Source organism: Littorina saxatilis, linkage group LG16 (genome assembly GCF_037325665.1).
Source record: "Littorina saxatilis isolate snail1 linkage group LG16, US_GU_Lsax_2.0, whole genome shotgun sequence".
Taxonomy (NCBI): Eukaryota; Metazoa; Mollusca; class Gastropoda; order Littorinimorpha; family Littorinidae; genus Littorina; species Littorina saxatilis.
In genome coordinates this window covers 45,960,979-45,976,315 of record NC_090260.1, presented here as the reverse complement: position 1 = coordinate 45,976,315, position 15,337 = coordinate 45,960,979, and the positions used below count along the sequence as shown (strand labels likewise).

At 43.8% G+C, this 15,337-nt stretch overlaps 1 protein-coding gene across 1 annotated transcript in view; it reads left to right on the top strand.

The window, feature by feature from the left end:
- LOC138949716 (zinc finger protein 436-like) overlaps positions 1 to 1,300 on the top strand; it is a 1,598-nt gene extending 298 nt beyond the window's left edge. Inside the window, exon 1 of the mRNA XM_070321512.1 lies at positions 1 to 1,300. This exon is cut by the window's left edge and continues 298 nt beyond it. Within this exon, the coding sequence (XP_070177613.1) occupies positions 1 to 1,291 (1,291 nt within the window). The 3' untranslated portion in view covers positions 1,292 to 1,300.
- The last annotated feature ends 14,037 nt before the right edge of the window (positions 1,301 to 15,337 follow it).

Sequence of the window (15,337 nt, the reverse complement as noted above, 5' to 3'; positions counted from 1 at the left end):
TGTCGACACTCATAGCGGTACCTGGCTGAAACAAGAGATACAGACACCAGAAACACAGACTGCAGCCGACACTCATTGTGATACCTGGCTGAAACGAGGGAGATGGATAACAGAAACTCAAAGCATGGGTAGATTAGAACTAAATGAGAGACGTGAACCAGATCCAGTTCCAATGTATGACACCACATTCCGGTGTTCAGGTCACAAGAATCAGCAGGTTGTGATTACAACACATACAGGGCAGAAAAGGCAGGCATGCAATGAGTGTGGTGCCAGGTTTTTACGGTCTGGTCAGTTGAAGCAACACATGTTAACACATACAGGGGAGAAAAAGTATGAGTGTACTGAGTGTAATGCTAGTTTCAAACTGTCTTCTTATTTGAAGCGACACATGTTAACACATACAGGGGAGAAAAAGCATGCATGCAATGACTGTGGTGCCAAGTTTTTACGGCCTGGTCAGTTGAAGCGACACATGTCAACACATACGGGAGAGAAAAAGTATGATACGAGAGAGTATGAGTGTACTGAGTGTGATGCTAGTTTCAAACTGTCTTCTTATTTGAAGCAACACATGTTAACACATACAGGCGAGAAAAAGCATGTATGCAACGATTGTGGTGCCAGGTTTTTACGGTCTAGTGATTTGAAGAAACACATGTTAACACATACAGGAGAGAAAAACCATGCATGCAATGAGTGTGGTGCCATGTTTGTACGGCCTGGTGATTTGAAACAACACATGTTAACACATACAAGGGAGAAAAAGCATGCATGCAATGAGTGTGGTGCCAGGTTTTTACAATCTGGTTCTTTGAAGCAACACATGTTAACACATACAGGGGAAAAAAAGTATGAGTGTACTGTGTGTGATGCTAGTTTCAAACTGTCTTCTTATTTGAAGCGACACACGTTAACACATACAGGGGAGAAAAAGCATGCATGCAATGACTGTGGTGCCAAGTTTTTACGGCCTGGTCAGTTGAAGCAACACATGTCAACACATACGGGAGAGAAAAAGTATGAGTGTACTGAGTGTGATGCTAGTTTCAAACTGTCTTCTTATTTGAAGCAACACATGTTAACACATACAGGCGAGAAAAAGCATGCATGCAATGAGTGTAGTGCCATGTTTTTACGGTCTGGTGGTTTGAAGCAACACATGTTAACACATACAAAGGAGAAAAAGCATGCATGCAATGAGTGTAGTGCCATGTTTTTACGGTCTGGTCATTTGAAGCAACACATGTCAACACATACGGGAAAGAAAAAGTATGAGTGTACTGAGTGATGCTATACTGTTCAAAAAAAGAAACGCATAGTTGCTACTTGCCAAATTTGTTTTATTTTTCGAAAAAATTAACAGAAAATCCAATATTTAGATTATTTGTCTGAAATTTGGTATGGACACAGTTGAATGCACACACAGTTCATTTGCATCTTCAAATCAATCAGTCAATCAATACGATTGGGTGCCGAGGCTGTCAAGTCAGTAGGGGGTGTGACTGCCTTGAGCAGCAACAACTGCCCGGCACCTTCTGGGCATGGACTGGATCAGATGCCGGATATCTTGCTGTGGGATGGTGTCCCACTCCTCCTGAAGTGCCTGCAATAGATCGCGGTGATTTGCCGGCGCTTCTTCTCGCCTGCGCACACGTCTGTCCAATTCATCCCAGAGGTGTTCTATCGGGTTCATGTCTGGCGACATGGATGGCCATGGTGGTCGGTGAGGAACTGGGTGGTGAGTCGTGCTGTGTGCGGGCGAGCGTTGTCCTGCTGGAATATGGCATCCTGGTCAGCCAGAAGAGGAAGGGCGTGTGGGCGCAGAATTTCCTCCACGTATCGCTGGGCAGTTATGCGCCCTTGGACGTGCACCAGGGTGCTCCTTCCAGCGGTATTGATCTCCCCCCACACCATGACGCCTCCACCACCATGAACGGGTGCCTCATCCACACAGTTGGGCGCGTAACGTTCGTTTACTCTCCGGTAGACCCTCCTCCGACCATCATGTCGCTGGAGCAGGAAGTAGGACTCGTCGCTGAACCACACGTGTCTCCAGTGATTCCGGACGGTCCAGCGAAGGTGCTGGTTGCCCCACTGCACTCGGTTCTGGCGATGGCGGCGGGTGAGGACAGCTCCTCTGTGAGGTCTGCGAGCTCTCAAACCAGCTTCATGCAGGCGGTTCCGCACGGTCTGGTCCGATAATCGGTGTGGCCCGGGGAGAGCCTGGACAGAAGATGAGGCCGACAGGAAACGATTCCGGAGGTGGCGGAGCCGTATGAAGCGGTCGTGAGCAGCACTTGTCGCCCTTGGTCTTCCCGCTCGTGGCAAGTCAGCAACGGAGCCAGTGGCTTGAAACCTGACCCACAGTCTACTGATGGTGCTCTGGGACACGTGGAAGTGCCTGGCGATTGCACTTTGACTTTGGCCTGCTTGTAAACGACCCAATGCAATTTGGCGGTCTTCTCTGCTCAATCGGGCCATCTTTCGTGGCTGAATTGTCGTCTGATTTCTTTGTGGCGAACAATCCGCTTTTATGGGTTTTGGAAGACATGGTGAGAGCTCAATATTCCCCGAGTTTCACGAGATTACACTGAAGCATGACGAGTGGTCATGCCAAATGAGCAATTTTGACATTGTAGCCACTGATAACGCATGCGTCACGTGCAGAGCTCACTTGTGGCAATGGACGAAAGGTCGACGACCAGATAAACATTTTCTGCAGTTTGGTGGATATCCTTGTAGCCATATAACTAAATTAACCAAATATTACAAGCTATGCGTTTCTTTTTTTGAACAGTATAGTTTGAACCTGTCTTCTTATTTGAAGCGACACATGTTAACTCATTCAGGGGAGAAAAAGCATGCATGCAATGAGTGGTGCTAGGTTTTTACGGTCTGGTAATTTGAAGCGACATATGTTAACACATACAGGAGAGAAAAAGCATTTCGGTACGGAGTGTAATGCCAGGTTTTAGAGAAGCATCGATGTTGTTGCCGTTTTCTGATTGGGGTCAAGCTCAGTTGGCGTTCTTTAATATCAGATTTTTGTCAAATTTTATACCAATTTGCATTTGGGAAAGTTTTTGAAGAGAATTGGGGTGAGAACCAAAAGGTCGAGGACATTTGGTCAAGAGTCAAAAGGTCGAGGGTGACAAAAGGTCAACGACGAAACGTCTAAAGGACAAAAGGTGGAGGATTGAAAAAAGGTCGAGGATTAACAAATTTGATTTTATTGTCAGTGTCCATTCGTGAAGAAAATTCTGCTTCGAGTGTCTATTGGATTTTATTGTCAGTGTCCATTCGTGAAGAAAATTCTGCTTCGAGTGTCTATTGGATTTTATTGTCAGTGTCCATTCGTGAAGAAAATTCTGCTTCGAGTGTCTATTGGATTTTATTTTCTGTGATTTGCAGAGCTCCATTCTGTGTCTGTGTCCTGTCCGAATGTCACTTTCTCTCCGCTTGGAAATGCTTTTAAAGTTGGAATATGGAAGAAAAAGAAGAGAAAACAAGTCGAGCTTTATAGCGTATCAGTGACATGTTTCACCAAACAATCTGAGTATCGAGCTGTGTTCACCGTTGACCACACTACGCTTCATTTACCGACAAAGCCGTGGGTCCGTGAACACAAACAAACACACGTCACTCAATGCACTGTTAGTACGAACACTGTTCTGAATAACTAAAAACAAGGCGCGTAAGGCGAAATTACTACATTTAGTCAAGCTGTCGAACTCACGTGATGAAACTGAACGCACTGTATTTATTCACTAAGACAGTAGAGCTTCGTCAATCCCCAATCCCCGCGTGAAGGAAATCCCTCACCTTCCACGTGCCAAACGTAGTGATATTGACACGCCAGATTAGTGCGGTAGCATATTGTGCTAAGCAGGAAAGCGCGCTTTTCTGTATTCTTGTTAACTTTCTGAGCTTGTTTTGAATACAACCTATCGTATCTATGTATATGTTTTTGGAATCAGGAAATGATCACGAATAAGATATCATTTTTGGATCGATTTCTTACATTTTAATCGTAAGACTAATTATTCTATTTTCGTTAATTGTGATCACATTTTCAGAGTAAACATGACATAAATTATGTATATATATTTTTAGATTCAGAATGTGATGAAGAATACGATGCAATCAATTTTAAATCTGTTTGCAAAAAATCGATTTTAATGACAACTTTAATTAGCAAACTCATTGATTACATTTTAAGCCTCCAAGCTGAAATGCAATACCAAAGTCCGGGCTTCGTCGAAGATTACTTGACCCAAATTTCAACACATTTGGTTGAAAAATGAGAGCGTGACAGTGCCGCCTCAATTTTCACAAAAAGCCGGATATGACGTCATCAAAGACATTTATCAAAAAAATGAAAAAAACGTCTGGGATATCATACCCAGGAACTCTCTAAAATTTCATAAAGATCGGTCCAGTAGTTTACTCTGAATCGCTGCTACACACACACACACACACACACACACACACACACACACACACACACACACACACACATACACCACCATGACCCTCGTCTCGATTCCCCCCTCTACGTTAAAACATTGAGGCAAAACTTGACTAAAGGTAAAAAGAACACACAATTTATAAAATGCACAATAGGGACACAAAGCAGCGTTTTCTTCATTTCCCCCGCGGGTTAGGGGGTGTCCCATATTGGGACGAGAAAGAATTTACCCGATGCTCCCCAGCATGTCGTAAGAGGCGACTAACGGATTCTGTTTCTCCTTTTACCCTTGTTAAGTGTTTCTTGAATAGAATATAGTCCATTTTTGTAAAGATTTTAGTCAAGCAGTATGTAAGAAATGTTAAGTCCTTTGTAGTGGAAACTTGCATTCTCCCAGTAAGGTAATATATTGTACTACGTTGCAAGCCCCTGGAGCAAATTTTTGATTAGTACAAGTGGCTCTATCCCATCTCCCCCCTTATCTCCATCGCGATATGACCTTGAATGGTTGAAAACGACGTTAAACACCAAATAAAGAAAGAAAGAAAGCTGGGAAGAAATGCGTGGACAGTGAAGACTCTTGTGAAAATGTACAACTATTATTTGTCAACTGTTGTAATGAGTGCTGGGAAGAAATGCGTAGTCGGTGAAGACTCTTGTTTGTTTGTTTGTTTGCTTAACGCCCAGCCGAAGGGCCATATCAGGGCGGTGCTGCTTTAACATATAACGTGCGCCACAATCAATCAATCAATCAATGAGGCTTATATCGCGCATATTCCGTGGGTACAGTTCTAGGCGCTCTGCAGTGATGCCGTGTGAGATGAAATTTTATACGGCCAGTAGATTGCAGCCATTTCGGCGCATATTTACCTTTCACGGCCTTATTCCAAGTCACACGGGTATAGGTAGACAATTATTAACTGTGCCTAAGCAGTTTGCCAGGAAAGACCCTTTTGTCAATCGTGGGATCTTTAACGTGCACACCCAATGTAGTGTACACAGGGGGTGGTTCGGACACCGAAGAGAGTCTGCACACAAAGTTGACTCTGTGAAATAAATTTCCGCCGAACCTGGGATCGAACTCACGCTGACAGCGGCCAACTGAATACAAATCCAGCGCGCTACCAACTGAGCTATATCCCCGCCACACACAAGACAGAAGTCGCAGCACAGGCTTCATGTCTCACCCAGTCACATTATTCTGACACCGGACCAACCAGTCCTAGCACTAACCCCATAATGCCAGACGCCAGGCGGAGCAGCCACTAGATTGCCAATTTTAAAGTCTTAGGTATGACCCGGCCGGGGTTCGAACCCACGACCTCCCGATCACGGGGCGGACGCCTTACCACTAGGCCAACCGTGCCGGTGAAAACTCTTGTGAAAATGTACTACTATTATGTGTCAACTGTTGTAATGAGAGCTGGGAAGAAATGCGTAGTCAGTGAAGACTCTTGTGAAAATGTACAACTATTATGTGTTAACTGTTGTAATGAGTGCTGGGAAGAAATGCGTAGTCAGTAAAGACTTCTGAAAATGTGCAACTATTATGTGTTAACTGTTGTAATGAGTGCTGGGAAGAAATGCGTAGTCGGTGAAGACTCTTGTGAAAATGTGCAACTATTATGTGTTAACTGTTGTAATGAGTGCTGGGAAGAAATGCGTAGTCAGTGAAGACTCTTGTGAAAATGTGCAACTATTATGTGTTAACTGTTGTAATGAGTGCTGGGAAGAAATGCGTAGTCGGTGAAGACTCTTGTGAAAATATACAATTCTGTGTGTCCACTGTTGTGTGTAACTGTTCTGATGTGAAGCAGTATGTAACTTGCTTTTGTAATCCTGCAAGAATCCTAAAACACACAAAAAGTCATATTATAAATCCTGGTTTGAAGACCTCAGAGCAAACCATTGCTTTAGGCTACACGTATTGGTTCAAACATCTGCACCAACATGATCAATGTACAATGCACAAGTATTGAAATTAGGAACTGGAACACACTCACACACACACACACACACACACACACACACACACACACACACACACACACACACACACACACACACACACACACACACACACACACACACACACACACACACACACACACTGCTGTGAGAATGCGGCCACCTTTACACTCTCAGTCTCTCTCTCTCTCTCTCTCTCTCTCTCTCTCTCTCTCTCTCTCTCTCTCTCTCTCTCTCTCTCTCTCTCTGTAATGCATGTTAGGTTTTTGTTTTTACTGACGTAAATTCTTCATGTGTGCATGCACACATACGCACACACACACACACACACAAACACACACACACAAACACACACACACACACAAACACACATACCTTATCAGTTTAACAGGTGAAGCCAGATTTTATCCTTAGCGGATTATGACTTTATTTAGTTATTCTGCACAAAAGCAGAAATATTGGAGAAAAAAACAATTTTTCTGTAGCATTTCTGCAAAATGTCATCATCCGCCGAAGTATCGTTTTTTTCTGCAGCAAAACAGCTTTTCTGCAGCATTATTGCGATTAACTTTTTCTTCGGAATAATCTGTGACAATTTTCAAGTTCTGGAGAAAAACCAATGATCTTGTAAAGTAGCTTTTGTACCCGCCTCCCCCCCCCCCCCGGGATATAATAGCTTGCTCCACAGTGGACCAATCAGAAGGCGTGTCAGTGGTCATTCACTCCCATTCACTGGGCACTCACGCGGAATTGTGTGATGCTACCGGTGCAAATGATACAACATAAAGTGAAAGTTTCAATACAGTTGGTTATTTCTCCTCTGTTCTAGTTCAAGTTTTATTAGTCCATAACCCATGGGGGCATTTTGAACAATAAATACAAATCAATACAATCATGATATATGCTAATATAGTAAATAAATGGAGGGGAAAAAAGAACAAAAAAGTGTTACACATTCTATTAATAAAGTCCAAAATATTCCTTAACAATGTCTTTTTCTTAATAGCAAACAAGTTTTTAAATTTAAGTGCATTAGGTTTTTTCCAATAGTAAGGTGGTAACAACTCAGCTCTTTCTTCTTTGAAAAATTCACAGACAAATAAATAATGACATTAATCACCTATGTCTTGTGATACACATTTGGTGCAAATTCTTTCTGGTCTCGGGATATTAAGATAACGTTCTTTCTGTACAGGCAAATTGTTGTTTAAAGCTGTGGTCTATTTATGACTTTCCGGGGCTACGAGGTTGAAAAATAGGGATACAATCATGTACAGAATTCTGTACAGCAAACGCAACCCGAAACCCCACCTATACGGCGTGTATGACCTTGAGAGCTTCAGTCAACGCTTGAATTTTGCAGTGGTAACATCCGGTTTGCTCTCTCAGAGCTGAGCATATTTGTCAAGAAGGATCGAGCAGAAAAAATAAACGACTTGGCAGGGATTCGAACTCAAGGCCTCGGGGCCTCGAAATGTCGGGGCCGATGTCTTAACCGCTAGGCCACTTCACCAGTGTTGTCAAAGATAAAAAATGATAATTTTATATCATTCTACGCTTGAATTACCATTCTTGCGTTGCAAAAACGTAAAAATTGACATTAAAATTTGCCTTTATTTGCAAACATGTTTTACGGAAGCGTAGTACATGTTTACACCGTCATGCTACACGACATTCGCGCCATGCAAATAGCTGCGATATCTCTATTTACAACATGCAAGAAAATGACAAGAACAGTAATTGAATCTCTCCAAAGCTCTGTGCAGTTGAAACCAGACATCTAAGAAATAGTTATACATGTATTCACTTCTGAACAATGGGCGGATAGAGATATAAATCATGCTGCTTCAAGAATAACATAACATGAATTCATATCAATGTTTTTCCTTCTTTTTCTCAATTTGCGCAGTAGCCTAGTGGTTAGGACATGAGACATGAAGTCTCGAGGTCGAGAGGTCGATAGTTCGAATCTTCGCCGGGGCGTTTATTTTTTCCCCTTGATCTTTCTTGACGATAAAATATGATCAGTCTTGAGAGAGCAAACCGGATGTTATCCCTGCAAAATTCAAGCGTTGACTGAAGCTCTCAAGGTCATACACGCCGTATAGGTGGGGTTTCGGGTAGCGTTTGCTGTACAGAATTCTGTACATGATTGTATCCCTATTTTTCAACCTCGTAGCCCCGGAAAGTCATAAATAGACCACAGCTTTAATGTTCTAAACTTCTTCATTGAAACACATTGCTGATATGGCAGGTGTGTGACATAGTCTTCACATGCAAAAATATCTTTAAACATTCGATAATTCCAAAACATATTGTTTGTTACATTTAGTCAAGTTTTGACTAAATGTTTTTAACGTAGAGGGGGGAATCGAGACGAGGGTCGTGGTGTATGTGTGTGTGTGCGTGTGTGGTGTATGTGTGTGTGTGTGTGTGTGTGTGTGTGTGTGTGTGTAGAGTGATTCAGAGTAAACTACTGGACCGATCTTTATGAAATTTGACATGAGAGTTCCTGGGTATGATATCCCCGGACGTTTTTTTCAGTTTTTCGATAAATGTCTTTGATGACGTCATATCCGGCTTTTTGTAAAAGTTGAGGCGGCACTGTCACGCCCTCATTTTTCAATCAAATTGATTGAAATTTTGGCCAAGCAATCTTCGACGAAGGCCGAACTTCGGTATTGCATTTCAGCTTGGTGGCTTAAAAATTAATTGATGACTTTGGTCATTAAAAATCTGAAAATTGTAAGAAATTTTTTTTTTTATAAACCGATCCAAATTTACGTTTATCTTATTCTTCATCATTTTCTGATTCAAAAAACATATAAATATGTTATATTTGGATTAAAAACAAGCTCTGAAAATTAAAAATATAAAAATTATGATCAAAATTAAATTTTCGAAATCAATTTAAAAACACTTTCATCTTATTCCTTGTCGGTTCCTGATTCAAAAAACATATAGATATGATATGTTTGGATTAAAAACACGCTCAGAAAGTTAAAACGAAGAGATCGAGGTACAGAAAAGTGTGCTATTCTTCTCAGCTCAACGACTACCCCGCTCTTCTTGTCAATTTCACTGCCTTTGCCACGAGCGGTGGACTGACGATGCTACGAGTATACGGTCTTGCTGAAAAATTGCATTGCGTTCAGTTTCATTCTGTGAGTTCGACTTGATTAAATGTTGTATTTTCGCCTCACGCGACTTGTTCCAATTTCTGTAAACCATTTATGGATATAATGGTCATACAAGCTTCTTTTTACTTTCTTTTTAAACCATGCGCTTTAGTATTGACAAGCACATGTGTGTGAGCGTGTGTGTGATTGTGTGTGTGTATGTACAAAATCATGAGTGGACTGGTCGAGGTAGACACCACCGACCAGACTAGGCCGACAGTCTCGCACTGACTCCCACAGAACCATTTCTTTTCCGCGTCTGCGATCCGCCTCTGGAACAACATCCCCCACTCAATCAATCAATCAATATGAAGCTTATATAGCGCGTATTCCGTGGGTACAGTTCTAAGCGCTTGTCGAAGAGTTGTCAACACAGGACTAACAAAGAAACTAACATCTACAGACGGACACGAACCCTATCACACACTAGCAAACCCTGATAAACATACAACAAACAACTGTTTAACAACAATGTACACATCAATAGCTAGGTCCAAACAAAATAATATTAAACACAAAGAAAACACCTCTCACAGAGCACAGCACAAGAATTTCTTTTGGGGCACAACACATCACCGACGTCGAACATGAAAGTCGCAGCCAGCTACGGGAAGAACTGAGTCTTCAACCTACTCTTGAACGCGTCAAGAGAGGGGCTCTGGCGAAGCTCAAGCGGCAGGGAGTTCCAGACGGAGAGGCCCGCAGAGGGGAATGCACGCTGACCAGCAGATGCGAGTTTCGAGCGAGGGATGTGAAGGCGGAGTGGGTCAGCAGCAGAACGATGGGGACGGTCGGAGGGCTGAGTGTACAGGTCCAGGGAGGATTGAAGGTACTCGGGAGCAGAGTCGTTGAGACACTTGTAGACCAGAGTGGACAGTTTGTAGGAGATTCGGGTGTTGACAGGGAGCCAGTGCAAGGAGCGAAGTAGGGGGGTGATGTGGTCTCGCTTCGTCTTCCTCAGTCAACGTCAGCCTGGCAGCAGCGTTCTGGACTCGTTGCAGGCCATGAATGGATGAGGCGGGGAGGCCAGTCAGAAGGGAGTTGCAGTAGTCCAGACGACTGAAGATGAGGGAGACAACCAGCTTGACACAGGCGTCGTGGGTGACTGAGGTAGTGACGGATGGAGGCGATGCGTCGTAGGTGGAAAAAGCAGGTCTTGATGATGAAGGAGATGTGTGTCTGCATGGAGAGAGTGGAGTCGAGAAAGATGCCAAGGCTCTTGACAGCAGGGGAGAATGGAACAGTCGCATCATCCAGCTGGAGGTCGGTCACAGTGAGGCCGGGAAGCAATCTTCTGTCGTGTTCCAACGAGAAGGGCCTCCGTCTTCTCACTGAGTTCAGCTTCAACTTGTTCTCAGTCATCCAGTTCTTGATGTCAGTGAAACAACTGGAGATGGATCCCAGGAGATGGTCAACGTCCTCCGGCTTGGCGCTGTTCTGGACGGCTGCGTGTCATCGGCAAAGGAGTTGTAGTTCAAGCCGTGGCGTTCGATGACCAGGGAGAGGGGTTGGGTGTACATGGTGAAAAGGACAGGGCCGAGGACAGACCCTTGTGGGACGCCGAAGCGGATAGGGACAGGCTGAGAAGACGGAACGAATCAGTGGTTGAAACAACTGGAGATGGATCCCAGGAGATGGTCAACGTCCTCCGGCTTGGCGCTGTTCTGGACGGCTGCGTGTCATCGGCAAAGGAGTTGTAGTTCAAGCCGTGGTGTTCGATGACCAGGGAGAGGGGTTGGGTGTACAGGGTGAAAAGGACAGGGCCGAGGACAGACCCTTGTGGGACGCCGAAGCGGATAGGGACAGGCTGAGAAGACGGAACGAATCAGTGGTGACACTGAGCCAGTCTCCGAGCGGTTCTGGAGGTCAGTTCCGGAACCAAGAGAGGGGCGGTGTCGTTAATGCCGAACGTGGAACTGAAGAGGCTGTGAGCGCAGACTCTCCCCAGGCCATCAGAACCATCGTTGAGGCCTGGCTCCGAGGCGTGAGCCCATAAGCGCTCCCTCAGTGTCTAAATCCACTCCCTGTCTGTCCGCCCCCCCCCCCCTCCGGCTCTGCACTGCTGACATTCCCCCCTCTCCAGGGCAGACCCACCCCCTCCCCTCCGCACTAGATCCCCCCCCTCTCCAGACCAACCCCCCCTCTCTTTCCCTCCCGACCTATAAAAAATCAGTAGTGATATAGGTAGACTTAATCTATCGCTCCTGCTCCATAGGCCTATTGTTCGTCCTGCATGTTTGAATTGTTTTCGTCGGGGCTGCCCGGTCGGTTGCTGCGCTAGGTAGCACTGGGTGGTAGGCAAGGGCCTGAAATTGAAGGGCAAATTGCGTAAAGCAATGGCTTGTCTACCAACCCACCCATGCTTTTATTTCCATAGGTACACTATCCATCCACTTTATCTTTCACTCAAGGGAAAGTAGGCGCACCAACCAAATGAGGGTAGTTGCCCTGTACAGGGATTTCCGCACTAATCTAAGAAGAACAAGAAGAAGTGCAAGGGAAGTAATTCCGGCTGACTGAATCTGATTCTTACCGCAGACAGTTTCGCATGCGTTTCTTGCTTACCACTAAGCTTACCAGAGAAGCAACAGTTAGAAGCAAGGTCTGAGCCAGTGACTTGACTGGTTTACAATGTAATATTGACCTTACTCCAGCGCTTTTAATGGGATTATTCGTCAGGGAATTAGATGGGCTGACCGATGTGACTGGGGATCGCACGCCATTTTCATCAATCATTGAAACTGTTTTACACGCGGCGACAGTGGCTTTGGCGGGCCCTATGCACAGCGAGTGGGTATCCTGATACATGGTACTTGCACACCGAGTGGTTCTCAGACTGGTCACTCTTCTTTTGGGTAACTTCTTCTTCTTCTTCTTCTTCTTCTTCTTCTTCTTCTTCTTCTTCTTCTTCTGTATTACGTTATCATTAAGATTCATGCTTTGTTAGTTGACTAGATGGGACGCAACATTAGCACTAAGCAGTTGTTTTAATCAGTCTGGTTTTCTCTTGTTTTCATCTTATGAACATTCTAAATGTTAGACTAACTTATTGTCTTGTACAGAATAACAACTGTGTGAATGGTGTTATACTGAATGAAAGAGTGTGACATGAAGTTCTTGTACATCATTGTAAAGAGTGTGAATGACGTTTAGTTTAGATGTCAAGCGCTTAGAGCAAGCCTTTTTAACGAAAGTTTTTGATTTTGATTTAGCGCTATATAAATGTTCTTCTTATTATTATTATTAATGGGTAGTCGTGAACTTTAGTGTGTTAAACTTGAGCGCAAAATTCAGTGGCATTCTTTACTTATTTTTGATATAAGTCCCCCATCCTGAACTCAGGTCAAAATGAGTTCTGCTCATTCTCTCCCTGACAGGATGCCTTGAGTTTTTTTAAAAACATATTTAGAGCTTTTTGTGATGTATTATATTTATTGATATAAGCAGATTCGCGATCGTCGATAATGATTTTTCATGGTGTTGTGTAATTTTTAAGTTACAAAGGAATTGATATATATATCATATATGTAAGACAGTTTCAAGCGAGCTATTTTTCGCGGCTGTATTTACTGTGCAAACAACTCTAAATATGGCAAAAGTGTCACGTGATAATCAACCGATCTTTCACAAGTCTCGCGGTCTCACGTGATCATACACGGCACACATCTTATTACTATATTAGTGCAATGAGCAAAACAAACCAACAAGCGCGCAACAATGTCATGGACAGTCATCGTCTCAACACATATAATACATACTAGCAGTTAAGCCCGGCTTCGCCCGGGAGTAAGCGGAGTCCTGTAGCAATTTAAGACGCTCGCTATCCCATTATCATTAGCTTTACCTCCTTTGTTTGGATACAAAAAAAGAGTTATGTCCCTTACCTTCTAGAAATTTCCGGAACTGTCCAGTTAATTTTTCTTTCTTCATTTCTTCCCCTCATAGGAGCAATAGCGAGTCTCTAATATCACTGGCATGATGTGCTTGCTACAGGTGAACAGTAGGCACTGAACTGGTCTTGCACCATATAGGCTGTATTCAATAAATGGGAGGTCCATAATCTGAGAAAGGAAACGATGAGTCAAGAAACTAAAACCCAGGTGCACATCTGCGGCACCTAGGGAGTATACGTGCACACTATCTTGTTCCTGCCTCTTGCCATCTCAGAGGTATGGCGACCACAGACAAAAAAGAGTTATCTCCCTTACCTTCTAGAAATTTCCGGAACTGTCCAGTTAATTTTTCATTCTTCATTTCTTCCCCTCATAGGAGCAACAGCGAGTCTCTAATATCACTGGCATGATGTGCTTGCTACAGGTGAACAGTAGGCACTGAACTGGTCTTGCACCATATAGGCTGTATTCAATAAATGGGAGGTCCATAATCTGAGAAAGGAAACAATGAATCAAGAAAATAAAACCCAGGTGCACATCTGCGGCACCTAGGGAGTGTACGTGCACACTATCTTGTTCCTGCCTCTTGCCATCTCAGAGGTATGGCGACCACAGACAAAAAAGAGTTATCTCCCTTACCTTCTAGAAATTTCCGGAACTGTCCAGTTAATTTTTCATTCTGCATTTCTTCCCCTCATAGGAGCAATAGCAAGTCTCTAATATCACTGGCATGATGTGCTTGCTACAGGTGAACAGTTATCTCCCTTACCTTCTAGAAATTTCCGGAACTGTCCAGTTAATTTTTCATTCTTCATTTCTTCCCCTCATAGGAGCAACAGCGAGTCTCTAATATCACTGGCATGATGTGCTTGCTACAGGTGAACAGTAGGCACTGAACTGGTCTTGCACCATATAGGCTGTATTCTTTTTCTTCTTCAGCGTTCCAGAATTTGTTCTGGTTACGTGTGAGCTAGTTTGCCCATTTGGGTTCCCCACACTATACTCTGAGAGCATAGTCAGCTCACTCCGCTTTTGTTGAGTAGACATGCTGGGTATTTTCGTGTTTCCATAACCCACCTAACTTCGACATGGATTACACGATCTCGTCCGTGCGCACTTGGTCTTGTGCTTGCGTGTACACACGAAGGGGGTTAAGTCACTAGCAGGTCTGCACATAAGTTGACCTGGGAGATCGGAAAAATCTCCACTCTTAACCCACCAGGCGGCAGCGACCGGGATTCGAACTCACGACCTCCCGATTAGGAGGCCGACGTTTTACCACCACGCCACTGCGCCCGTCCAGGCTGTATTCAATAAATGGGAGGTCCATAATCTGAGAAAGGAAACAGTGAATCAAGAAACTAAAACCCAGGTGCACATCTGCGGGTCCTAGTCAGTGTGCATGCACACTATCTTGTTCCTGCCTCTTGCTATCTCTGAGGTATGGTGACTACAGACACAGACACACACACAGACACACACACAGACACACAGACAGACACTCTCTTTTATTATATGTATAGATAGATAGATCAAAGTACGCTTGGGACATACACAAACAAAAAACAGTAACACACAAAAAAACTGTTGCTGCACGGCAGTTTGAAACACACTTTGTGACTCAGAAGTGGTTGTACACTAATAAAGTCTAATTTATGTACATTATTTGCCAACCCTCGACACTCCGAAAAAGAGATAGCGGAAGTCAATTCATCATATTGGTTTTTCATTGGCTACTTCCTAATGACTAGTTAGGGGGCATTTCATTGACAAGAGTTGTAACTTGTAACAGAACTTTTCATTGTCGGAGTGTATATCAATCAATC